Raw genomic sequence first — 27522 nt, forward strand, 5'->3', positions numbered from 1 at the left:
AGGCATCACATGGCAGGTGTCATTCCTGAGTCTGTTTTCCAAGGTGCAATAAAAGCTGTGTGTCTCTGTCTCCAGGTACCCAAGACCTCTGGTGTTTCAAATGTCTTGAATTCTTCATCTTCAGCATCTCCCAGCATCCCACCTTCTGTCCATCCTTGCAATTACAATTTCAGACATCTGTTGTTATTCTTTCTTCCCTCCTTTTCTTGTACCTCATCACCACGATTATTGCCTTTCACCAGCAAACAAAGATCCCTGCAACACTCCTCTTTTGCAGCTTCAAATAACTGTGACCAGGCAGAGAAGAATCTCAGTTGACATCATTTTCTTCCTAATTGAGTGCACTGGAGTCTATCTTGACAGCATCTGAAGAAGAATCAGAAGAAAAGGGATTACATTAAGATCTCAGTGGTACAAGAGCTGCTCTTTGCAAATGCAGCTGTTCAAAGCAAATGCAGCTCTACTGCTAAGGTTCATGTCTAATGAAACACAAGGCATGGTCTCCTCTAAGAACTGCCTGATGTAGGAAGAGATTTATTCTTACTCTATATTCTTGGGCTTGCTGCTTGATAAAAAATAGAATCAAAATAATCCATTGGGGAAAAGAAAGCTATTTGCAATTATTCAACAACACCCATTTTTTAAGAAAGCAATCCCGAGGCTGTAGTTTGAGCACTGCATTAGAAGCCAGCTCACAGTTACAAAAGGGCAATGGCATTTTAATGATTCAGTCCACGTGTGGCAGCTTTCCCTGAGAGCTGCAAACACTCCATCCTGGTATATGTGCTCTTACAACGTTAACTTAAATGCCACTCTCCTCAATGGACCTATTAATTCAACACAAGTCTCCACAAACTGTTAAGTCTAATTTCCAGCTGTGAAATCATCACAGTTCTGCCTCTAGAAGCACCTGGTTTCAGGTGGAGTTCAGCTGCTGTCACTACCTGAGAATGAGTGTCAGCATCTGGTGAGCTAAGGGAGAAGTGAAGGAAAGGTTCTCCTCTAGCAACAAAAGGACATACGTGAGCTTCCAAAAATCTGACTCTCCTGAGACAGCAATGCTCTGGCAATTCAGCAAAGTCACAAGGCACCAGCTGCCCTCCAGGACAGTCCTGCCCTTTGACCCCACCGGGAATTGCTGCCACCCTCTCCACTTTACCAGTCCCACGTGCTGGCCTGTAGGTGCAGCTCAGGTCTTTGGTGAGCTACCCAAGGGGTCACTGACTGCAATGCTGCAGTGCTGCACCTGCCTTGTGAGCCACGACAGAGGACTGAACACCTCAAGGCAAGGGGTGACAGGTTCACTACTTTAGGGGCCTTTATCAGGGCAAAACACCCTACTCAAAACTATCTGTACCTCTGTCACATTAGGAAAATACACAATGTGGTTTGTCCATTAATGAAAAAGACAGTAAGATAATAATTTAAAATTTTCGTCTGTCATTTAGTTTTGCTGTAACTCAAGTATTTGGCTCCTCAGTAAAGCTAGTGACAATCTGGACAGATCCTTTATTTCTATCTTTACAAAAACAGCAGTAAGTAAGTAGCAACAGCCTGAGAGAAGGTAAGAAACAGGTGGTGATCTCATGAAAAGCTGAAGTCAAAAGAGCCAACACCTGCCAGACAGTCACAAGTTTCAGTGTGAAGCCTTCAGAATTAACTCCACCTGCCTCCTGTCACCCCTCTACCCACAAAGAGAAACAGAGCAGACAAAATCAAGACAACTGTACCTTGCAGGGCCAGCTCGTCATCCTTTGTAGCTTGTCCTCATTGGCCTTCTCCTCAGATTGCAGAATTCCTTTCCCCACTGCAGAATTCATCCAGCTCCTTCAGGAAGCATCTTTAAAGCAGGGTGACTTCACAAATGGCTTGTCCACTAGGAAGAAATCTGGCACTTCAGATGTCACAAGTTATCCCAAAGTTTTAATGCTTGCTTGCTTTGAATCCTCGCTCTGTGTATTCCAGTTGTCAGCACTGAGACTCCTTCCAAATCTGACAAACATTTGCTGCACCATGCAGTAAACCATCCTCCAAAGGAACTAGCTCTCTGTGGCTGGGACCTTGGGTAGCTCCATCTTCCAAGCAGGCTTCAGTTGGATGGGTGTCCAAGTGCTCACAAGCACCACAAGTGTGGTTAGTGCTGAAGTTTCAAGGAAGCAACTATCCAGGGATAAGAAATTAACAGCACGTGCTACGGATGAGACAAGCAAAAAGACTTCCAAGAACTGGACAAAGCCACACAATGCTGGAGACCTCAAAGAGCATGCCCAGAGAAGAGAGGCAATACACTGCAAGGGGAAATTAGGAAGAAATACTGCATGGGTACAACTGCAGCGCCTGAGACCTCTCAACCAGCCCATGGAAGGAGCCTTTCAGGCAAAAGTTGCAGTTAATCGCTGTAACTAGACAGTAACTCAGAAAGTGCTGCCGTGCAGGACTAAACCATGTGAAGTTCTGCAATCTGAAGCCAGCTCAGGTAACAGTGTCAGAAAACCTTTTTCTTAAGCCTTCTACTTTCTGGGTTCAGGATGGAAGAGGAGCCCTCACAATTTTTTCCTCTCTTCCGAATAAATTCTTTCCATGCCACAGGCACAAGCCTCACCGTCCTGAGGGAGCAAGACTTGCTAGTTTGTCCTGATTAAGCCTTCTCAGCAAAAAGGTATTTAAACTACGAGAAGGTTAACTAAAAGCCATTAGACACGAACACTAATTAACAAAAATTCTCTCAGGAGCTGCTCATAACAATGCCCCCCCTATTCCCATTCGTGTCACCAAGGGAGACCAGCAGCAACCCGCAGCAGCACCACTTGCGTCCCTCCGGGCCGAGGGGGGACAGGACTGGCGCGTCCATCACACGGTTCTTATCTACACGGCTCCGTCTGTCAGAGCATCGCCCCGGGGCGGCTGCCGGGCCCCTCCGCGCCGGGGCACCCACCGAGGCAGCCGCCTGCGCTGCGGGACGGCGCCGACAGACCCCCGGCAGCCCCGGAGCCGCTTCCGGAGCGCGGGGAGCCCCGCGGCCCGCCCGGCGCCCAGCCCGATCCCGCGGCCGGGCCCCCGGGGCGGGGGCACCCGGCCGCCCCTCACCTTCTTGAGGGCGGGCACCAGCAGCCCCCGCCACTTGGGCGCGTTCTCCTCGCTGAAGAACTCGTAGAGCAGCGCCTGCGCCTGCATGGTGCCGCCGGGGAGGGCCGGACGGGCCGGGAGCCGCGCGGGAGGGCCGGCGGCGCTCAGCGGGAGCCCCGGCGCTCCCCCGCCGCCGGCGGGGGCGGCAGGCCCGCAGCGGCGGGGGGGGGCGGCGGCTGCCGCATTCCCCGCCCCGGCTCGCGGGGGAGGCCGCGGGGGCGGCGGGGGGGGCGCGCGGCGGGACGGGGGTCGCGCGCGGGCCGCGAGGGGCGGGGTCGGAGCGCGAGCGCCGCCGCCTCCCCGGTCCCGTCCTCGCCCGCTCCGTCGGCGGCCGCGGCGCATGCGCGGAGCGGCGGCGCCCCGCGCCTGCGCCCCGCCACGCGCGGCCGCGGCCTTCCTGGCGGAAGTGACGCCGGGGCCGGGGCGGCCGCGCGCGCCCCCTGCCGGCCGGAGGGCGAATGGCCGATCCCTGGAACGGCCGGTGGCCCCGGGGCCGGGACGGGTGGGGATGGATCGGTGTCGGATACACGGGGATGGATCGGGCTGGGACACGCGGGGATGGATCGGGCTGGGATACACGGGGATGGATCGGGTGGGACACGCGGGGATGGATCGGGCGGAGACACGCGGGGATGGATCGGTGTGGGATACACGGGGATGGATTCGGCTGAGACAAGAAATTGGACAAATATTCCAGGAGGCCTTGTGTGGATAGACGAGCTCTTGGACAAACTCTAACACTAAAAGGAGGCCTATGGAGGGTGGAAGCAGGAGCTGAAGCCTGGCAGGAATACAGAGAGGTTGTCCGAGCAGCCAGGCATCGGGTTAGAGGAGATAAAGCTCTGAGAGAATTAAACATGGCCAGGGACATCAAGGACAAGAAGAAAAGCTTCTGCAGGTGTGTGGGTGATAAAAGGAACACTAGGAAAAATGAGGACCCTCTCTGGAAGAAAAGGGGAGATGTGATTACTCGAGACGTGGCAAAGGCTCAGGTGCTCAGTGACTTTTCTGCCCTTGCCTCCACCAGGATGTGCTCCAGCCACACTGCCCGAGCTGCAGAAGGGAAAGGTAGGGACTGGGGCACTGAAGAGTCACCTGCTGGAGAAGATCGGATTCAAGACTATCTAAAGCACCTGAAGGTGCACAAGCCCATGGGACCTGATGAGATGTATCCACACGTCCTAAAGAACTGGTGTCTCCCTCCTCAGACAAATTTCTACAGCTTCTTCTACACTACTCATAGATGACACAGGCATTCCTGTATTTTAGGTGTGTTTCCTTGGAGGGAAGCAAGAAATTTGGGCACACTCCCTATTTTTACCAGCTGTTTTCCCATGCAATCCTTCAAAACCCAGCAGGGCTATTGCAAAAGCTGAGCCCTGTGGGGTGTAAGAAATGTCCCCTGCCTGGGGGACACATCCACCCCCACCAGTGCTCAGCATTGCTGGGCTCCCCCAGACCCACTGCAAGCTCCCCGTGGCAAAGCTGCAGGCAGCCAGCACTGTGTTTCACCTTACACAGCCCTTGCTTTCAGTTAAGGGCTGTGGGATGCAGAATTTGAATCTGAAACCCCTCTTTTTTATGCCACCAGATCCAGTTTCTGACACAGGCAGGCAGCACTTAATGGAGAGATGGACAGGTAAAAGATAAAAGCAGTGTTCATTGCCCTGTGCTCCCAGCTTCCAGGAGCACTTGTGTAACACACACACAGTGCCATTGCTTCCTTTGTTCCCTGTAAGGAGGCTCAGTTTGGGCCAAGGCCCAAACTCAGCCCCTGCACTGATCAGATTTGGCTGCCAGGCTGGTGAGTGCCTGATCCTGTGGTCACATCAACACTCCTGCCTGCCAGCAGCTCCTTCCAATTGCTAGGAACCCGCATGGAAGGGACCAGAAGGGGGAAAAGGGAAGCACAGAGGTGGTTGGAGGAGCTGTGTCCATCATCCATGGCAGAGGCCTTGCTGTAACCTCATGGTGCCTGTGATGGGGTTTTCTGGCTCTGACTGGGCTCCCAGCAGTCAGCCACACACTGATCCCAATCCTACATCAGGATTCCAGTCATAAGCTCCTACCAGGCATGGCTCAGGAGAACTTTAGTTCAAGGCAGCTGCAGGTCTAGCAAAGGAGACCTTTTGATTTACCAGACATCCAGGCTCCTGGGCTCAGCTGTCAGCAGAGTAGGGAAGCAGCCTGAGATGTAGGAAAGGCAGTTTTGTGGCACAAACCCCAAACCCACAATCCTGCAACAGGACAATTCCTCAAAAAAGCAGAAACTCTTCACTTCTTTAAGGCTGGAGAGCAGCATGGAAAAAGCAAAGCTGTTCTGATTATACCAATAGACTGGAAACATACCTGCCCTAGCAAAATGCTCCCTTCTTCCTACATGCTGCTGCTCTGTCCTCTATCCTCAGCCTTTCCAGCTGCATCCCTGCACGCATGCTCGTACCAAAAATGCCCAAGCAGAGTAAAAACCAATAGCCCTTAGCCTCTGGTGCCTATAATTCAGCAATGGCCTGGGGAACCTGGCCCCAGCTGCTGCAGGACCCCCCCAGGAGGAAGCACGTTCACAGCACCTCAGTTGTAGTGCACTCTGCTACATCTGAGTGACTTTCTGCATGTCCAAGTGAGGAACAGTCCACAGGAGGCAGGATGGAAATTGCCCTTGGGGACTTCACAAGAGTGCTGTGAAACACACACAACTTTTCTGAGAACTCAGCTGCTCAGCAGTGAAGCTTATGCCACCACCTCTTCCCCCACAGGGTGAGGTGACACTCAGGACAAGGAACAGCCACGATGGGGCTGGCAGAAGCAGTGAACTTGAGGCTCACAGGCAGAAAAATAAACCTGCTGAAAAAAAAAAATCTGTTTTGCAAGTGGAACAGCAGGAAATGGAGGGAAGAAAGCACACAAGGTGGAATTTGGAAAGACTTAGCTCAAAGCTACATGTCCACTGCCCAAAGGTCAAAAGGGTATTGATGCCAACCCAAACTGAGTGGAGCTCCAGCAACCTCTGTTCATACATTCAGAGACGCCCGGCTTCTGTGTTTGGCACAACCATTTAATAGCAGAATTGAAAACTCTGTATGTTCCATTTTAGTCTTATGTGGAAAATCAGTGCAGGTGATAAGCTAATTGTACAACAACATGTTAAAAAAATTTATTTTACATTATATACATTAGGGAACATATTTCAAAGCATTACCCATCACAACAATAACGCAGGCCATAAATCACTTTTAATTTAGTTTGGTTTTAGTGTATATTATCACAATAAAATATAAAGAACATATACAAAAAAAGGAGTCAAATGTGTGCATTTTGCTTAAAACTTGGCATTTACACACTCCATTGGAAAATAGCAATCAAAAATACTTCTGATCAAAACTAAGTTCCCGTGATGCGTAGTAACCATTGTATTGTTTCAATGAGGTAGTAACTAAATTTTGGCCATGTGTTAACATCCTAAAATCAAGAAAAGTGTGAAAATGGTTATAAGGCCAAAAAAAAAAAAGTCAAAATGGCAACATCTCTGAGCCATTTCCACAATGTGGAATGTTGCTCCTTTTCATCGTGATATGAAAATATTTAGTAAGACAAACAGTAATTAACTACTTTTTATCATTGTATACACTAATAATTCAAACACCTATTGCAGAATTACAGCCAGGTACCACTAGTCTGGGACTGACACCCATCCATAAGGTATTGTTTTCAAGCATAGAGAAGTAATCATAAGGAAAGTTTTAATTAAATATAAAAATACAGGTGTTTAACTGGTTTGTTTCACAAAGGAATCTACCCAAATAAACAAAACAAAAAAAGGAACTTTGAAGCCCAAGTCATATCCACAAAGTCACAGCTTACCTTTGTGACTAAATACATCACATCTCAATACATTGTGCAAACATGAACACCAGTGTGTTGTATTGAAATTAAAACAAGATTGTAATCTGATTACAGCCTTGGTTACAATTTCTAAAAGTTAATATTTATTTGTATTAGTAAATTACTTATAATAAAATACAATAGTGTTGCTAAATGTACTATATTTGTTGCTAGAATCCCACTTTATAATAAACACATGAGACGTCCTTATAATAGTACCCCAATTTAATTTCTGCATCCTCAGTGACTTTTACATCTGTACAGGTAAGACACTTGTACTTAACAGGAGGACCTCTATCTACAGAAAGTCAGTGTAGGGCTTCAGCAAGAAGTTTCACTGAAAAATACTGCATATGTACAAAGATTACATAACAGTAAATTAAGCACTTCTGTGGTATCATAATGCTTCTGTGTCCATACCACAAACAATTCTCATCTTCCTCTCATGCCACAATAAATTATAAAGTAACTGAAGTGGGGTTACTGCAGCTTTTGTGCAATTCCAGCCAGTCACGAGTGCTGCTGCAGCAGGAGTGTTCTCCTCACAGTGAGCTGCTGCCACGTGCTGCTCTCAGTAGCTGTTCTCATGCCCTGCCAGGATGTACAAATTGCTGTTGGCTGTCGGGTTGTCCGTCGGCCTGCTCTCCAGCACCACGACCCTAAAATGGAAATTAAGGAAGCCACAGTGTCAAGTGATCCTTCATTTAAAAACAACCCTGGGTTTAATTAAATATTCTTTCCTAGGATCCATCTGATTGGTTGTTATTTCTCTTTCCCTGGATGCCTTTAGTCCAAAAGCCCCTCAAACCAATGCCAGCCTCAAAGCAAGCTCCTGGTCTTACCCAGACAAGGTCTCCAAGGATCTCCCAGAGCCTCTCTGGGTTCCTACTACAGTGTTGAACCATCCTCACCAATCATGTTTATCCCCTTTATGCAGCTGGAAATTCCCTGGCTGCAATGTATCCCTGTTGCCTCTCATCCTTTTAGTGAGGGTCCCTCGCTGCCCTACTGGGCTTGTGCTTTCCTGGAGCTTTGCAAAGCAAACCCATTCATCAGGCTCCAGTTCTAAGAGCTGTTTTTCTGCCTCTTGCCACAGGAATCACAGATGAACAAAGGTGATTCTTCTGTGAGCACCTCTAGTTAATCTCTGAGGCTGTATAACCTAATCCACAGAAACTGCCTCTGCTCTGAAAGTTGCAGAGACAAAAATTTGCAGGCAAAGAGAATCCTCAAGGAAAGGACTACTATGTGAAGAGTCTTTTCTCTTACTTTTTCTTGCCCCCCACTTTGGGCCATCATTGGATACAAGAGACTGGGTTACATGGGCCTGCAACTGCAAAGGTGATCAGGGGTGTCCTAGACCAGACCTTTCTCTTCAAAGAAGAGAAATTAGCCATCACAATTTTGTTTCACAAACTATTTAAATTTTTTTCATCAGGCAAGAACTGCTAAAACTGCTAAACAGACCAAGACGTTCATGATTGACTTCTCCTCCACAAACATCCTGAAGTGAAGGCAGATTGTGGAAAACCCTCTTGTGGATTCAGACAGGAAAGTTTGCTTGCTGCAAAACTAAAAAACCTGAAAAAAACCGACCTCTACTCAATGTGCTCCACAAAGGGAATGACACCTCATGCAATGAGGCAATTCCCTGCCCGTGAGGAGAAAGCAACACACAAGCTTTTATTAGACTGACATCAGGGTTTTTGCTTCTCTGAACACCAGCTCCTATGAACTGCCTAGGACAGGATCCTGTTACTGGAAAAAGGCTTCACACTCAAGCACAAAACAGGACAAAGCTCCAAGGAAAAGTGTATATGAAGAAACTGGAATTAATGTTTGTTGCAGAGCAAACTCTTTAAACATTGTCTTAGACCTGAAAACTATCAGAGCAAGCCAGAAATAGATGGGAGCATATTTGGGGAAGAGGACACTCTTACAAGGCAATTTTTTGCAATGTCATTCTAAGATGCCACATGGGTTTACTGCAGGCAGTGTAAACAAAGGCAATTCTCAAAAGAAAAGTTAAAGCCTGTCTTTGCAGTTCTTGTGAATTTATTACTGGTGAAACTGTCATATCAGCATGCACTCCCCTGAAGACAAAACAGTTGCTGCTTCTGTGGCTCCTACAGAAGTACAAAGTTCAACACCAGGGCAGAGAAAGTTGAGGAAGTCAGTGACACTCCTAAAAGAGCACTTGGGTCACACACAAACAGATTCCAAAAGCAGATGTCAAAGAACAGCTACACCAGGAGCTATCAAGAGCTCCTACAAGACCTGAACTGTCATGTTGGGAGAACTGGTAGATTTCCTTTCTGGGGTCAAAGTGAGATATTTAAATTTTTAAGTATTTTTTGCACTTATCTCCAGAAGCAGATTTTGATGAGCTACTGCTGCAGAACATCTGAAAGTAAAGATTTCACCAAGCTAAACAAAGAATTACAATACAAAAACGAAAACACTCCTGGAGATTGTGACTGCAGCCAAGGAAAAGCTTCTTGCCTGGCTGAGTACTTCTAGAAGCTCACAAACACTTTTAAAGGTTTTTATTTTTTTAAATTTAAGAAAGAGAAAAGTAAAAGTGAAGAACTGGAAGGGAGACCTGTATACAGAGGAATGTCTAAGATGACTAAAAAAGAATTTGCAAGAAACATGCAAAAAGAACTTTTACAAGGTAGGAAAACACACATTATTCCTTTATTTTAGTATGTCCCGTTTACTTCTCATCTTACCTGTCAGATCCCAGAAGCCTGAATATCCTTGTATTATCAGAAATTTCTTGTGTGATCTAGACAATAAAAAGAAATATTTACATGTTAAGAAAACAAGTGTTTTCATTTTGTTTTTAACATTAGTCGAGAGAAAAGAATTGACTGTGACTGATGTTAACAAATGACTGCCAATTAAAATCCAATAGAGATTATAATGCAACTGTCACTTTTAACTAAGATATAAAAGTTTTCTGTAATTCCTCTCACATTACATGAATTCCTCTGGTAGCCACTGCAAGCAGAACAGCAGGGCACAGCTTGGTACTTGAGTTACCAGTGTCACTCTAGAGTGTATATCCAAAAATGGGTCAGGCAAATCACACATAAAACACATTTTGTGGAAATGCTAAATTATAGTAAGAATGCATTAAGTTCATATTCTGAAAACCTCAGCAGAGAAACAATCTAATCTGTGGTACTTATGCCCACTGCAAAAAGAAAACTTCATCTTCTGACATTTCAGATGAGTGCAACAGACCTGTGTGTTCTGTTGGTGAATTGCACTTGTGTGATACATCTTTATGATTATATGAATATCAAAGCACCCAGAAAATCACCATGTTCATTAATGAAGTCAACCAAAGCCTGGTGCCTACTCCAAAGGGTATTTAGTCACTTTGTGATCAGGCAGCACTGTTTACAAAGCTCTCTTCTACACAGCTGAATTTCACACTCTTGGGGAAAGTAGACATTCTTATCTCCTTTCCAGACCCTAGTAATATTAGCTGATTTAGTGAATTCACTTCTGGTGCAGAGAACTTGCAAGAGAATTTCAATTCACAGCAATGAAATCCTTCACTTTTCTAAGAAAATTAATTTCTACTTTCTGTGAGGCTAAGGCTGTAAAATCTTTGCCCAAATTTTGAACTTCTTGTGTCAGAATTCACAGTTCCCTCTTTCAATTTTCACACTTGATCAAACCACGGCCTAAGGTCACAGCTGTGGAAGGAAATAACTTTGCAAGCAGCTCAAGTCATCCCCAATTGGGCCAACTTTATTAGAATAAGGAGTCTGAACTAATGATGTCTTCAAAGAAACAAATGCTGCAAGTTAAGTCAGTCAGCTTTTTGTCCCAAGCAAAAACTTCCTACCTGCTACGTAGTACAAAATTTCCCCCAAAGTAACAAATATGGTCAAGACCTGAGCCTGGCACTGAAGGCTTTCCATATTACAGCAGAAAATATATTTATTTCTTTTAGCTGCAGCTAGTGGGACAGCTAGTAGAGATAAGGAATTTAAAAAGGCCCAAAAGCTTACCCTAGATATGTTCTACAGAGAAAAAGTTCTAGGTGGCTTGCTTTTCTGTCAACAGCCCAGTTCTGCTTTCAGTTCTTTATTTAGGTTCTGGCTTTGGCTTGACAGGAACAAAGCAAGCCAGTGTCCCTGACATAAACAACAAAATGCATCCATTTGGGCTACAGCCCACTGGGACATGGTCTCTCCCATCTGGAGCAGAGCCACTGAGTGCTCTACCAATGGGTAGAGCAATGCACAAATGCCACAATAAACATTTGCACCTTGGAAATAAGAAGCAGTCTGACCCCAGCCTTTGGTTCACACAGAGCAGGCTCACTGTTAGCACAGACTGGGTCAGCTGAGGCTTTGTGCAAGTCAATGTAGTGCTGGAACAATGTGAGATATCTAAGCTTGGTGTGGTGTGACTGTATGTGTACCTTAAAATACAATTAGTTATAATGAGCTCGATTTCTCAGCCAATGAAAAACTGATGGAACAACTGGTAATATTGTAAATATTTATTAATAACCAAATTAATTAAATTCCTACAAAGCACAGCATTTTCACTAATAGGTACACAACGTTTGCAGCAAGGAAAAATAAAAACTATTGGGGAAGGTAGGTCTAATGGTTTAACTCTGTCTAAAAATTACATCAAATGGGCTAAAAAAGTGACTACAAGGAGATTTTAGGAAAAAAACAAACCAACCATGTTTAGGTCAATTTGGTATTCTTCTACTGAAGATGGAAAAATATTTCTTGTGAAAGCTAAAAAACATCAGGCAACTCATTTGACACTGTGACAAAAAGCTGAAGTTTAGCAGTAGAACCACTGGAAAAGCCCAGATTTTTGCATCCATATGTGAGAGGCTAAGGAACTGACAGTGGTCTTCAAAGCAATTTAAGGTGAATATTAATATCACCAAGGATTAGACTTGGATATTTTCTATGGCATCTTGGCCTGGTCTCTTGTTTCTGCTTTGCCTGTCAGATGTGAGGGGGTTCTTGTTCAGCTCCACCAATGCCTTAGAGCTTATGAAACAAGCTTAGAATGAGAATCCAGCTCCTAGGTCTAACCTAGGAAGTTACTGAAATGTTTCACTCTTTTTCAGACAACAGCATAGTGCATTTCTCCTCCATATGGCTTACATTAGAAGCCAGAATTTGAAGCAAAATGTAGTACTCACCTCATTTGATCTAAAACTCCTTCCTTGCATGCCGTGTTTCCAGAATGCTAACACACTGTCTTGTAGACAGACTGGTAAGAAAGAACACTGGAATCAGTTTTGAGGCATAAACTCAATCCTTGCTTTTAAGACCAAAAGCACAAGACTATAGTTTTGAAATCTGTGCATGTATGTTCCACTGTATGACATCCACCCACTCAGACAGCAGAATGTCTCCCAGAAATCACTGACCCTGCCTCAAAAGTAGCTGCATTTATACATTTATTTGTTTAATGAGCAGGGTTTAAAAACATTTCCACCTAACCAGAAAATATTCTAAATGTCTAGTCCTAAATGTGTCATTTTCTTTGAACAGGAAATCCCTTTAATACTTGCAGACAATATATATGGAATTTTAACAGAAAAGTTCCAAGAGTGTCTTTGGAGACACTGCCAGGACAGTAAAGGCCACTGGAAGCTCATTTTGTAAGAAAAAGGATGAGGACCACAGTACATGCAGAGGTCCCAGAGCAAGAAACTTCAAGTACATTGAATCCTTCTTTCCCCCCCATTCCAAATCATGAAGAGCCATAAAAGTAATGCTTTCAGTGGCCATGTTTTCTTGTCTTCTTCTCTGTGGGACGTTATCTTTGGACAGCCTGAAACTTTAAAGCTTCTCCTCAGAAATAAACTCCCTGCAACTTCTGATGATTTTTAGAACCCACTGTTCTTCCTTTTCTGCTGCTACCGTTCATCTGTGCACACACCCCTCCTACCCCTCTTTCAACAGCAGGTGGTGCAATCCAGGTATGTAACTACTGGAGAATTGCCAAAATAATCTATTCTTTCTGTTTCACAATTCATTCAAATTCTACACAAGGAAACAAAATTTATGCAACCTATGACATATCATATAATTTAGTCTTTGAGCTGCTTTATAAAAATGGACAGCACAAACATACATGCAAAATGAGTTAAGGCATGGGTGATTTAGAGTTTATGTAGGTTCTTTTAAGGTATTGCCTTAGAGGCTAGAAGTCTTCATCATGCTTCCAAGACATTTAGCTTAATCTAAGAAGACTCCAGGATTATTACTCCATTCCAGTTGTTCCTAGGAAAGCATATGTTAAACCTTTCACTGTGTCTTCTCACACAAAGTGAAATGAGTGAGGTAGTGCTCCAAATGCCAAAGACTAGACAAGCAGCATACCTATTCTTTACTGTAACATCGAACAAGTTAATAATAGAAGATCTCAAGTTGGAAGGAACTCATAAGGATCACTTAGAGCATCATCCAGATGTTGCATGAGCTCTAACAGGCTCGGTGCTGTGACCACTTCTCTGGGGAGCTCAGTCTAGTGATCAATCACCCTCTGAGTAAAATGAATTCTCCTAATGTCCAACTTGAATTTTCCCATATGCAACTTCACATAAATTCCATGTCCTTACTGCTGGTCATGACCTTTGGCTGCCAGAGCACACTGCTGACTCATCTTCAGCTTGCTATCAATCCCAACCCCCAGATCTCTTTCTGCAGAGCTGCTCTCCAGCCTCTCATCTCCCAGTTTGTACACATAACTGGGACTACCTCATCCCAGATGCAGAATCCACCACTTGCTCTTGTTAAATTTCATCCAGATGGTGATTGCCCAACTCTCTGACCTACAGGGATATTCAAGACTAATAGTGAAACCCAGCTTACCTATTGATTCAATCTGAAAGTCAAACGTGAGCTCTGATGACAGTTTGCGGCTGGATTTTAACCTGCCTTGCAGATTCACTATTTTTATGCAGCCTAGACAATAAATAAGGATATGTTAACCAAGGATTATCTTCAATACAGAACCTAATTTGAAGACAGTATGCATGTATATGCATACATATATATATATTTAGTTGACTTTAAACTTACAATCCAAACACACCAAAATGGTATCTCTCTCCAGCTGTGTTACATGGACAACACTCGTCTCCGTAGTGTCTGTAAAAAAATGGCAGTGTTAGTTCATAACATACATTAGCATGAAATTTGAAATTCAAGTTCTAGAGATTGAGACATTTTGATGGATTAGTGTGTTTTATCTACTTAAAATCATCATCTTACCAGTGACATTACTCTTCTCTTAGAGATGCATGTCCACTTATCCAACATGTTGGCTGTGACAGGAAAACTGAAGCTACAATACTGAAGTACAGATTTCATTCAGCCTTTTCTGAGCCATGTCACAAACCAAAACTGTCATGTACATTGCTCTCCATTTATTCTCTCTTGGTGCAATTGAATATTGCTGTTGCAAACAGCCAGATATATGTGACTGTCCACACCATGCTGTTTCACTGCACTTTTCTTCTGTCTTTATTTCTAAATCCTGACAGGGACTTATATACTATTACTTAATTCTTGCTGCTATTTGCAGACGTTCCATCCCCAGATATTCCAAAAATAGGGTCTTATTTCCTTCTCCAAAACTTCAAAAGAAGGTCTGTTTTTTCTCTTCTGGGTTACAGCTGCAGCAGTCTCCATCACAGCAAATAGGAATTTGACCCACAAGTGATTAGTGGACATGTCAGCTCAAAAGAGAAGTGTAGTTTTGGTCCATTTGTTTGTTAACATTAAAGTTACATACAAAGCAACTCTTACTAATTCAACATTACTGCCAGATTCTGTAGGCATCTTTCATATAGCAAAAAGAAACTCAGTAAATCCATTAGACATGAGAAATTAGAGCACATTACTTAGAACACAAAAGCAGCTTCCAGTTACAAGTATTAAAAAGAAATAAAAATCTGTTTGCATCATTGCTCTCCTGCCAGCAGGGGACAGGAACAAGCTTATGCAACAAAAGGGTTTAAATTTGATCTACAAAAATAGGAGAAAACAACAACACAGACACAATGTGAGAGCACACAACTAATTAAGGAAATTGTAACAAAGTGTGGAAGGCATAATGCAAAAAAAAAACACAGAAGGGATTAGTACTCTTGTATTTATGCACTAATGCAGACAACATTAAGAGAAATGACAACAGGACATTTCTCTTCATGCTTCTTTTATGGGCTGTGCTATAAATTCACACAGTTACAGGTAGGAAGGAATGAGAATAAAATGCATTGTCTGAAGTAGTGAAGTATGTTAATTGGCCATCCACTGCTCACTTTGGTATTCTAACTATGCTTTAAACTGTGTCAAAATCTGATACATTTTTCAGCAGCAGCAAGGTCAGTGGGTATCTTCCTGGAGGAAACAGCTCTTCCTAGTGAATTCCACAGTACACACTCATCTGGACTTGTGCACATGTGTATGCCAGCACAGAGCTATGTATAAATTCACCATGAACCAAGCAGGGATCTGTGACAGGCAAAACCAAACCTGTTTACTGCTTCTGAACCTGCCAGCTATGACTAGCAATGGTTCCTTACTGCATCTAGGTTCAGGGGGCAACCTTGTAACTCTAAAAAAGTAATTCTTAGCACACTTCTATGAGAGGATGTCTATTGTTGCTCCTCCTATGGTGGCCATGTCAGCTCATGGTGCCCACAATGGCGATGGGCAGGCACTTGGTTTCCTGCTACCAGTGGCCCTAATCCTTTTTGCTTTCCACAAACACCAGAAGAATGCTCTATCTCAGCAGGAGGTGACAACACCATTTCTACCCATAGTGACACATTGTAGGAGAGCCAAAGTACATCTTCCAGAGATGTCAAAAGGAATTGCTCAGAATGCAATTTTACTAAAACATATTAAATAAACAGAAGTCATGGTGCCAGGGTAGAGCACAAACAGCACAGGGGGTAATAAAGTGCTGCCTAATTTATGGAAATGCAAAAAACTATAACTCCATCCTCTGCTATACCAAAAATCTCAAGGAATCCAATCAGTTCAACAAAGAGAAACATAAAAAAAGAGAAGTGCATGTGCAAGCAGGTTCAACCAGATAACCCTTTAAGCAGAGAACTTGCACTCAGCCTTAATGATTTAACCATTTACTTCCTTAGAGAAGTCTGCCTTTTAGTGCTTCAGCTGTAAGAGAAGAGCAAAGAACATTTTGGAATGCAATGACAACAGCACACAAACCTGTTTCTGTAAACCACGAAGAGGTAGAATTTGGGTTGACAGTCTCAAACTTCACCACCTGGTTGAAGTCTCTTCCTCTACTGACACCAACACAAACTAAAGGGAATTCCTGCTCAGGGACTACCAGCATTTCAAACAATCTCAGTGGACAAGGTACAGGAAAATCTATGTGCTAGATGAATAAGCAAAAATAGATATTAGAAGGGAAACAAATGTAGTCTGAGTTGCTATTAGGTATTCAAACTGTATGGTAAATTTTGTGACATAATTTGTAATGTTAGGTTTACTTCTTCGGATAACAGGAATTGGTAAATACAAAAGGCCTGAGTTAAGAAGCTTGGAGCATCTCATGCCAATTCAGTCAAAATAAAATAGCATGTCTTTATCATGTGTATCCTTTGCAGCTGCCCATGGACAACAAGAGTGCTCATCACTGCTCTCCCTGGCTACTGAGCCTCTAAGCCTCCTCTTCCAGGCTGATCAAGTTATAGCAGCTGCCTTTTTATAAACATGAGCCCACCCTGGCTCTGTCTCTTCAGGTGATGTCAGATGGGGAGATAACAAGCATTTCTGGGCACCTCAGGGTCCAAAACCACAGAATAAATGGTCACTTTCTCTCTAGTAAAGGAGCAAGACCACTGTTAACCCATGTCTCAGCCTGCCAGCCTCAGTTTTCTGTTGTGCAACTGAAGGGCAATGTTCATAGAGAAAAGGGCTTGGTTCTCTAACTGAAGTGCACCCCAAAAACAAACATTTAGTTTGAGTCAGTTCATACATGACACATTTAAATAGTTATTTTCAATATAATATAACAGAAGCCAAGAGAAAAGTCTAATAAATCAAGAAATGGCTAATACTTATTCTTAACAAGTCACTACAAGATAACTAGAAGACAACATGAGAGTAATTATAATTTTACCTTGATTAACATAAATTTTTGCATTGGTTCAACCCATTCTAACAAAACAATGCTAGACTGTAGTGCTCCACAAAGGTACTTGTGGCCTGTGTAGGGATTTCTCACTGCCAAGAAAGGATAGAGAATATTAGTGTACTAAGCACATGCAAATTATAAACAATTTCCAACTATGTAACAGTCACTTTACTTTTGGAAAATACTCACTACCCCCACTCTAATCTTTTATATATTTAAAAAATAGCTGATTGCATACACATTTGGAGTGCCTTGGGTCTCCTGTGTTGGTTTGCCTAAGCGATCTCAAAATCACCACAAGCAAGCTGTTAAAGAATGGCTTTTTCTACAACACACAGTTACCCAGCAGGCAGTGAACAGTTCAGCTGCCTTTCAAGCACTAGCACAGCCAGTGTGAAATCCAGGAGCTCTGTAATTCTGATGAACAATTCTAGACCATCAGGAAATCCAGTTGAAACTGAAGAACAATAGAAAAGCAGGAAGTATTGCTCTTCCATTGTCAGAACTCAATTAAAAACTGGCAGAGAACAATAAAGTTGCAAAATTGGGCCCTGTGAAGTTTCACAACTTCAATTCTACAATACTGACAAAATTTCACTCCTTAAGCACTGCCAACATTTCCTTTAAGACAAACAAATGTTATTTTGCACTTTGTACAAATACATCTAAAGACCAGATTTTACTGTGCAGCAAAGTGACTGTGGGCCATCAGGCAATAACACCATTTAGATAACAAGCTTCTACAATCCAGAACTATCACAGAAGTGAAATATGCTCACACTACCTTATTGCCACAGAAACTTATCAGCAATCCCTTGGCACCTTAAACATCAGTGCTTTATTTCATTAATCCAAGTTCTCACTCAACATCAGACTGACTGCAAAGTGCAGTAAATAACGCTTGGTGTGACCCTGAGTAAGGCTGAACTCAGCAACAGAAACCACAAAACAATCACCAACACCTGTAAGGTGCAGAAAGAAGACCAGAAGTTCTTGTCTTTTTCTGCCTCCTGTGGCACTCCTGCTGCCCCAAGGCCAAAAGCAGATTTATGTGCCAGCAGGACTGGAGACTCAAGTCACAAAAATTAAGACTTTTAGAGCCACCCTTGCTGTGTTCACAAATTATCACTCATACCTATCATGCACAAAGGGCTCCAGGCTTAGGAGGCTGAGCCATCTCTGAATATGAAGACTCCCCTCATAATGTCAAGTACCACAGCACCCCTGTTAAATTCTGTGCCTGGCAGGACAGCAATCACAGAATCACAAAGGAGCACACCACAAGGCTTCTTATTTTATGAACCTAGAAACACAGGGACTTCCAAAATTATTTTTTCTGTCAGAAAGTCAGAGTTTTTACATCCTCTGACCCCTGTCACGTCACCCCTGTTATGCCATGAGTGTTCCCTGCAGCATTCATTAACTATCTCATTGGTTTGGGTTTTTTTAATCTATCTGCCTCCCTTTTAGAACATGTCTTAACACAGTGCAGCTTTGAGATTTTGGTAGCTGGCACATTATTAAACACTTTATAAAGGCTTCAGAGACAACACTGTCCTCAAAGAATTAAAAATACTCCTTTGCTTTTTACTCCCCAGTATTGATAACTGAAACTTCTGCTAGGAATGCAGGTGACTTAATCATGATGGCAACTTCTCTAAGTTTCTCCATCCATGGAGATTAGGTTCTGCTTGAGAAATGGTTTGAATTTTGACATCATTCTGGTTCTCTGCATTTCTTGTAAATTGTCTTTAAATCTAAAGAGCTAAAATGGGAAAGTTTCTACTGCTGAAACCCAAGGACTAACTTGAATGAGCTCACCACAGCTTCATAACAATGACAAAAGTCTCTTCTCCCTTTACCTCCTACACTTGACTCAATAATCTTAATATTGCCACCATTTGTGCTGCCCCTTCACATTTATTCTCCAGACCTTCACTTACCAACACAACACTTTTGACACCATTTAGTGTCAGGAATTTTCGTAGATACTGCAAACTTCCTACAAAAGATAAACACAAAATTATTGATCAACTGAACTAATTGAGTGAATTTTCTTTTTAGACATACACTGATAGAAAAACATCTGCTACATCAAAAAACTAAAAAAATACAAGTTAGTATATTTCTTGTGAAAGCATGGAAACAATAATGTGAAAATTTATCAGATAAGCCAAAATGTTATTTGCTGGTAACAGTACTCAGGCACTATTGAGACTGGCCACAGTACTCTTAACAATAAAAACAAGTAATCTGATGCTGTAGAAAAATGGGAATAAATAGATTGATAGACAGATGCTGCACTCAAAGCTATGAATTGAGAAAACAGTTGTGTAACATTTCAAATGGAACTATCCAGAAGTGACTGATTATGCAAAAGGACTGAACAGCATGAAAACTGAGTACTGGCCACAAATTTTCATTGGAACAAGTCATGGAAGGTTTGAAAGGATCTGCTCAAGGACACTCCAGGGAAAGAAGCTGGAAAGGAGACTTATCCCAGACATATTTTCTGCTACTGAATGTCTGCCTACCAAGTATCATAAACTGAGGTTAGAACATTTTGCAAATGAATATATAAACCTCACAAATTACTTCAAATTCAATTTTTCTTTGCCTTTTTTCTACCAAACCTCTGCTTTTACCATTTTGCATGTAGCACTCACCATCACAATATCCAGAAACTTGTTTAAGAATACACTTTATGGTCTAGTAGGAAAAATTACATTCTCTCCTACATACTTCAAATGTCTGTCTTCTGCCTGGCTAAATGTGGCTACCCTGACACCCTATAATCAGAGATAAAACAGGAAAACACATTATTTAAATTAATCTTTCCTGCCTTTGAATGACTGGCTTGGCACGCACATTCAAGTTGTGCTACATTTTTCCTGGGAAGTGACATGAGTGGACAAGAAATTTTCTGAGTCCTCTGCAACTTAGGTGAGGTACCATTCCAGGAAGAATCTAGTATGGTTTTCCTAGCATGATCCTTAAGGTAATTATGGTTATTAGTCCACTGCTGATTCAGTCCTCAAGCCAAAGTCACTCACCAAAGTCAAATTTGGAAGAGAGGAGCAGAACAATAGTGCACGTACACAGAAGGTAACAATTCAAAGCACAAATTATCTCTTAGTTATTTAGAATTTCCCCTCTAGGAAGAACATAATTTTCAGACAAGTGTTACACCATTATATTTGCAGGTAACTGAACAAGAAGAAGCCTTTCTTGAACCCAAGCATTACATGTTAATAGGCCTTTAATAGAACCAAAGGTGGCAGAGAATCAAATTTTCTATAATACAATTTCCTAACAGAAATCCTATTCTATTAGAAGAACCAGTGTGTCACTATGCACTTTAAAAATCAAAGATTTTTTTGCAAACTAAATTCATATTACTACCTGCTTCTGCTGGGATTTGAATGGGCTGCTACTAAGGCTTGTTTGGCAGTGTCCTGGTTCTGGACAGGACAGGGTTACTTTCTGCAGCAGCCAGGAGGGGCCAAAGCTTTTGTTCAGCATCAAGTACAAGCAGGATCTACCACACTAGACTATACCTGAAAAGAGCTACACCCAGAAACAAGAAACCTTCATAACCAGAAGGTAAGGTGTACCAAAATGCATTTCTCTAACAAGAGTAATTCACATCCTGATCCGTGTAAATGTAGGGCTCAACACTCTGATTAATGCACATGAGTCATTCACTGCAATCTGTGAACAGAGCCCCCCACTATTTGGTGTTCCCAGAGCTTCACAAGCATCTCCTGAACTCCCAGAGATAAGATATTTTGATATATCCGATGATGTGTATTTACCTGGGAAGTATTCGGTCAGGGAGTTTATGTGCTGGAATAGCAACAGGTAACTTTTGCATTTGCCTTGCATAATCAAAGAGTCCTGGTAGATTATGGGAATAAAGCTGAGAAGCTTTACCTGGCAATTAGAAAACAAACCACACTTCAAATACGAAACCAAGTGTTTACCAGCGCTACCACTGAAAGATAGCACAGTAACTTACCAGATATTGATAACAAACAATTGTTCATGACATATAACCAGGTACATCTTCGAGGAAATAGCTGATAAATGGAAGGAAAAACAAAGAAGTAGCATTGAATTTGACATACACAAGACAACTATGAATTAGTATCTGCTTAGATGACAGGACAAAACTAATATTGACTTGCTTTTTGCAGTAGAAGTAAGTTTAAGCCAAGTAATGTTTACCTGGATTCCAGAGTTAATTCAGAGTAAATCTTAGGCACACATACTATATTTAATATATGAATTAACATTTAGAGAATTAGCACATTTTATACTCAAGTCTTCAGGTATATTATATTCCATAAGATGTCATTATAAAGATCAATCAACCCTTTTCCAAAAAATTCAAAAACCACTGAATTTTCTCCTTCAAAAAAGAAAAGCTCAATAACAAACTTCAGTAAACCAAGCATGGTCAACAAACCCTGTTTCTAAACAAACCACGCTGTTCTGAAGCCTTTGACAGTCCAAATCTCTTGAAACAATTAAAACTGGCACTTTGAAGGGATTCTTCACCTTCACCTGCATATCACACATTTCCCTTAAATGATGAATGAGTGCAACAAATTTTCAAGGTGGAGCTGTTTTTTTGTCAAATCCCGCAATTCCTGAAGAGATGGGGTTGAAAGCGACATCCCTTAAAAAAACCCAAAAATCCCACAACCACTTTTTTCTTCCTCTCACCTAACTTCTGGAACTTACTGACACAAGATGTCATGGAGGTGGAAAGTACCAACACAAAGAAGGGATTAGACATACTCATGTTCAAGAGGTCCAAAAGGGGACAAAAAATAGGCAGGGATCCTCTAACATCCCTGATTCAATGACTCTAGTGGAGACCAAGCTCATTGACACTTCCCACTGCCACTTTAGGAAAGAGACTACTGGGCTAGATCAATCACTCAGGAGAACAACTATTTTCCTCTTAAAAAAAAATCAACCACAAAAGAAAACAAAACACAACTCTTCCAAAAAAAAGCATAAAATATTAACCCTGAAGCTATTCTAACTCCTGGAAATGTGTATTATGTCTCCTTTGTCCACTGGTGAAGTGAAATACAGAGAAAAATAATCAAGGACAGTACTTTTGCTTTTATGCTGAGTTGTATCAGAGTGAGAGTAAACAATGACATAAAACACAAAACTTGGAAATGCTATTAAAGCCCTACTGACTGTTATCATAAATAATGATGCAATAAATGGTTAGCACAGAGGGTGCACTTCTATTCCTGAAGTCTTCTCACAACCTAAACACACCGTAAGAAACACCTATGGTAATAATCTACCACACTGCTTGTATCAAAATTTAACATGCAAGGTTGATTGACCTTCTGTAGGTACATGAGCATATTGTGACTCAATAGGTTTGGACCTGAGGATTAAAGAACAGCAATTCTTCAAATTAGCAGGTTAATTGACCTGTCACTCATTCCTTGTTCCACATACAACTGGCTGTGTTAGCAAGCATTTCTTCTTGTCTCTGAGTGCTTATTAAAACATTTCCCTGAAAGCTCACTAGGCAACACACTACACAATTTTCATTACAGCTCTTCTCCTTCCTTGCCAGTTAAACCAAACCAAAACCAAACCCCAAACAAGTAAAGAAAAAATCCAAACCCTTCCTTGGTCTGCTTGGCCTATAAAAATTATTATTACATTAGTGATATTTCTCAGGGTAATTGTTACAACTGCAGTGCAGCAGCAGAGTGGTACCTGAGCTAAGTTTAAATCAGGTAACTCGAGCACCAGTATGATTATGGGTTACACTGAGCTCAGTTCAACTAGGCCTCCCTCTCAACAAAACAGACACCTCTAAAATGTCTGGGCCCATGGAGGATGAACAAACACCAGTGCTTCTAGCTACAGTGTGAAGGCTGTCCTTGCAAATTCCTCCATCTTGATGGCAGGTGCACAGCTCCCTATGGCAGGGAGAAGGCAGGAAAGAAACAAGTCTCTTAGAGAGTAACAAAAGAGCTGGAGAATACAGAAAGGCCTGCAACTTGCATTATCTCCTCTGCAACAACCCTTTAAAAAAATTACTTCTTGTAAGACTTTGCAAAGACAGAGCTTTAGGTGGAATTCAGTAAGCTGAGTATCATCAGCAAAGCTGCTTTTAAGACCACAAGAATGGACTCCTGTGAATAAAGGATCTCCTTTCTTCCCTGTAGCTGAATCACAATTTGTTGCAAAAATTCTGCATTGTAATGAAGTTTTAAGGAAAATACAAACTTTCATCCAAAATGCACCAGGAAAATTCCATACTATTTACCTAATCATTTAACTGCAGAACAAGGCACTATGATGAGGTTCAAAACACAGAATAGATGAAGATCTCCTATATAAACACTGCTCAGCCTACAAACACAAACATGACTGAAAAGTATCCTCCACAGCAAATATTTAAGATAATTCTCAGTGTAGCCAGTGCCCATGTAAATATAGTAAAGACCATTTTTACAAGGTTTATGAAACATTAATCTGAGGGGTTAAAAATGTGATTTTTTTTTAACCAGAAATATACCTGCTCCATTGATGTTTCATGAAGTTCATTGAGGTTCAGTGTGTAAATACCTTCTTCTGCTCCAAATATCAAGTACTGATCTGCAAACACAACCAAAAGAGGTATAAATCTTGATTCAGGAAGACGTGTACACCTTTGCAAAAAGCAATGTCTACATACATGGAAACAAATCAAACTATAATAGTTATGGTGTTTGAAAGCATGGAAAATTAATCCTGATAAGGAAGCTTTAAATTATGAACGGGGCTGTTTTAAGTCATTAGGAAAGCTCACAAGGTTTTTTGAGTAATAATTGAAATTTTAAAAAAAAGGCAATTCAACCACAAGCAGGAGATCATGTGAATAATTTCAGCATATCTTACTTAGACATTTCCATATATTATGGAAATATCCATTGCCTTCTTTGAGAGTACTTCTACAGCAGTAGTGACTTGAACATTTTCTCAGTAGCCTGTGGGTGTCTCACCTCTTGAACATAATCAAATCCCTGGATTGTACATAGGCATGCAAACAAGGCAGACATCTCCTATGAGATGATGTCAACTCCTAAGGATTTACCCTTCCCTAATTCCAGTTTCTAAAAAAATCCAAATATTTTCTTGCTGACCAGCTCACAAGTATGTGTACATAGCTTATAATCAAAGGGTGTAATAGCAGGCAAAGTGAGTACAATATTACCAATTACCCCTTTTATCAGGCTAGATATTAAAGCACTAAAATTTATGCAAAAACCAGCTGTAGAATCCTGCAGGGCCAGAAAGATCTCAGCTAAGAAATCAATCTCAGCTAAGACCTCCAAAAGTCAGATTTTTTACAGATAAATTAGGATTGTCTTCTTTTGGACTAAAATGTTGAGAAGAATCTTTAACTTCAATATGTAATTTATTCCTTTTAATCAAAGCAAAAAACTTCATCCAATATATCTTAAAAACAACACACCTAGCAGTGGCATAATTAAAGAATGACTCCTGCTTATATGAATATATGTCTGTTTTAAATATATGAATATATGTCTGTCTTATATGAATATATGTCTGCTGCTCTTCAAGCACTCTTGAAATTCAAGGAGAGGACAAAATGGGTAAAATACTCATCATATAGTACCTCTTGTATCTGGATTTATCCAAGATGTTGCACAATGAATTTTTAATGGACAGCCATTGAAAACCTTTGAAAAGCAAGCACCCATCTGTAGAAGTAAAAATATTAAATACATACATATGAAAAATTAAAATGTGACCTTCCCAAAAGGATTATTTTTACTTCAAGTAGTAGCAAAAGGTTAAGAGTCATACCACTGGCTTAGCATTGCTAAGTCATATTAGGTTTTTTAAGTAAAAAAGCAAATACTACAAACATTCAAAAAATGTGCTCTTTCACCCTGCCCCCTACATGCATTTGTGTGACTCAGCAATACTCACATGTACTTTAGGTGTGGGAGGAAGGCCATTACTAATTGGTTTCTAGAAAATAAAGTTTAAAAGTATGTTTACACTCACATGTACACTATGCTTGAACATGTATATTCCCTCCCCACACACAGCATAACCACAAACATTCAGCATAATTTTCTTTTCATTAAAATCTCCACTGTGATTCCCTAATACCTGCTCATTGAATGTTTGCACAGTCTTATGCAACATTTTCACACTACAGTGGTGCCTGTAAGAATGCCATTTCCAGTACTAGAGAATTTAAGCAATATTGTAACAATTGCTCAACCCTTACAGTATTACAGCATTAAATGTTACCACTCAGTGCTACATGCACTTTCCTGCTCAGTATCAATCTCTCCTAGCACAAACAAGCTTCTGAACAAACCTCTTTTACAGGTAAACTTCTAACACACAATTTCAAATGACAAGTTCAAAGCTGTCCAGGTAATCCTATTTTTTGAAGTATTGCCAGTATTACTGGCACTTCCTTAAAACAAAACAAAGACTTATCACCATGCTTCTAGTCTATTTCCTCTTCACTTCTCACAAAAAAAATTACATTTCCAGACTCACACTTGGAAGGAGCCCTCAAAGAGGGGAGTCTCATGTCACATTTCATCTAGTCTAACTACAGCATATTCCATTCCCTCATTTCCCTGTTTGCTTAAACAGTCATTGCTCAGTACAGCACAAGACATGGCACTCATTATGTCTCTCAGGTGTTGTGAAAGACCAGGAAAATTGCATAAATTTGTGATGATGTTTGTTTCTGAGGAAAATTAAACACTGACAATATGATGTTTGTTTCTGAGGAAAATTAAACACTGACAATCTTCAGACTAAGGCTGTATCACAACTATACAATCAAGGAAAACTGTGTTTTGATTCAAAGTAAACAAGATGCCATCCAGCATAACTTCCATAGTAAAGAGCACACCTGCTCCTTTTCCTTGCACATGTAGTAATGACAACTCTAAAAGGACACCCAGAAGCTTAAATACCTACCAGTATTTCCTTCTTTTCTTTCCTTGAAAAGTTAGTGTCTCTAGCTTCATTCTGTTGATGTGGCAGATCCTCTCTTTCACCATTTAATTGCACAGAAGTGACTCCATTACCTAGAAAGATTCATAGTTAAGAATGTGTTCCTCTGCCTTCACCTCAAAGAGTAATCTAGCCTCAAAACTCTAAGTGGGCCAGAATTTCCAATTAAGCCAGAACATATACTATATACAGTATAGTGTAAAATACCCTAATTTATTTCTGAAGCATACATGTTCTTACATCTGCACATATCCATCAAGCCACATTCAATCTCAGTCCATGACTTTTGGTATTTAATGTAACAACTCTAACATAATAACTCAAATCTAACAACTCTAACAGGAGCACAGAAAGGGACGCAGTCACAGTTACGAGGGAAAATGTGTTGACCATACCTAAAGACATACTTGCCAATAGTGAACACTTCAATTATTGATTCCTTAGAAACACAGCCTTGTTAGAGTCAAATCTTTAAGAGAGCAACAGCAGTACTAAGTATGAAGCAAGGAAAAGCTACCAAAGTAACAACTGAGAGGCAGACATTGAGCTTGCTTAAGAGAAGCCAGTCCAAGACAGCTCTCATGGCATCAGACTGACAAAGGCATAAAATGAACAGTCTCAGCAGACAGTAAACAAACACAATTACCTCCTATACTCCCCAGCCCAGTTCATTACAAAAGCAGACTTTGAAAGCAGAACTCTGTTCTTGACATGACAAATAACAGCTGGCACACTAAACCTAAAACCTACAAACATAATTTACCAATCTTGATACTCTACATTATATAAGCCTGTTGCTTAGGAAAGCAATTGTGTCACCAATGGCATCAGCAGGAATTGTGTCAGTGACTTGGACAGAAGGCACATTTGACCCTTTTAACAGTTAAAGCATGCTTTTTTTCATGACTTTTGGCTTTCATGCACTTTCTGTTACTTGCCCACCATAGAAAAATTACCTCAATATCTTTTAATGTGTGCACAGCTAAGAATAGAGAAATAAAATCCCATAACATTATTTAAGAAATACTGGTATACTCTTTGGGGTCACGTTTATTACCTAAAGGATTAGATTTCTGTGGAGGTAACCGAGGAGGTGGTGGTCTGGGTGGAACATGAGATGTAGATTTTGCTGGGCTCTCTGATGTTGGGCATCTCTTGATTGTCCCTTGGTTTTCATTTTCAGAAGAATAAGTTTCTTGGGGGATAAATATGGATTTAGGCTGGAAGAGACATAGTAATAAACAAAACACAATCAAAAAAGATTCAAAGCACCCATGCCACTCATCAATG

General features: G+C 41.5%; 2 protein-coding genes across 4 annotated transcripts in view; both read right to left on the reverse strand.

The window, feature by feature from the left end:
* SOS1 (SOS Ras/Rac guanine nucleotide exchange factor 1) overlaps positions 1-3468 on the reverse strand; it is a 43334-nt gene extending 39866 nt beyond the window's left edge. The window contains exon 1 of the mRNA XM_054630186.2: positions 3088-3468. Coding sequence (XP_054486161.2) covers positions 3088-3468 — 381 coding nt within the window. The remainder of the gene's footprint in view (positions 1-3087) is intronic.
* Positions 3469-6255: 2787 nt separating this feature from the next.
* Positions 6256-27522, reverse strand: part of MAP4K3 (mitogen-activated protein kinase kinase kinase kinase 3) — a 65480-nt gene continuing 44213 nt past the window's right edge. For 2 of the 3 annotated variants that reach the window (XM_054628636.2, XM_054628631.2), the window contains 15 exons: positions 27290-27452; positions 26197-26306; positions 25177-25218; positions 24860-24944; positions 23756-23835; positions 21209-21269; positions 21006-21123; positions 19134-19192; positions 17176-17279; positions 16257-16428; positions 14094-14162; positions 13884-13976; positions 12203-12273; positions 9741-9796; positions 6256-7667 (listed from right to left, as the gene is read on the reverse strand). In XM_054628636.2, the coding sequence (XP_054484611.1) occupies positions 7580-7667; positions 9741-9796; positions 12203-12273; positions 13884-13976; positions 14094-14162; positions 16257-16428; positions 17176-17279; positions 19134-19192; positions 21006-21123; positions 21209-21269; positions 23756-23835; positions 24860-24944; positions 25177-25218; positions 26197-26306; positions 27290-27452 (1371 nt within the window). In that variant the 3' untranslated portion in view covers positions 6256-7579. The remainder of the gene's footprint in view (positions 7668-9740; positions 9797-12202; positions 12274-13883; positions 13977-14093; positions 14163-16256; positions 16429-17175; positions 17280-19133; positions 19193-21005; positions 21124-21208; positions 21270-23755; positions 23836-24859; positions 24945-25176; positions 25219-26196; positions 26307-27289; positions 27453-27522) is intronic. The other variant, XM_054628632.2, reaches the window with a different exon arrangement.

The sequence above is a fragment of the Agelaius phoeniceus genome, chromosome 3 (genome assembly GCF_051311805.1).
Source record: "Agelaius phoeniceus isolate bAgePho1 chromosome 3, bAgePho1.hap1, whole genome shotgun sequence".
NCBI lineage: Eukaryota > Metazoa > Chordata > Aves > Passeriformes > Icteridae > Agelaius > Agelaius phoeniceus.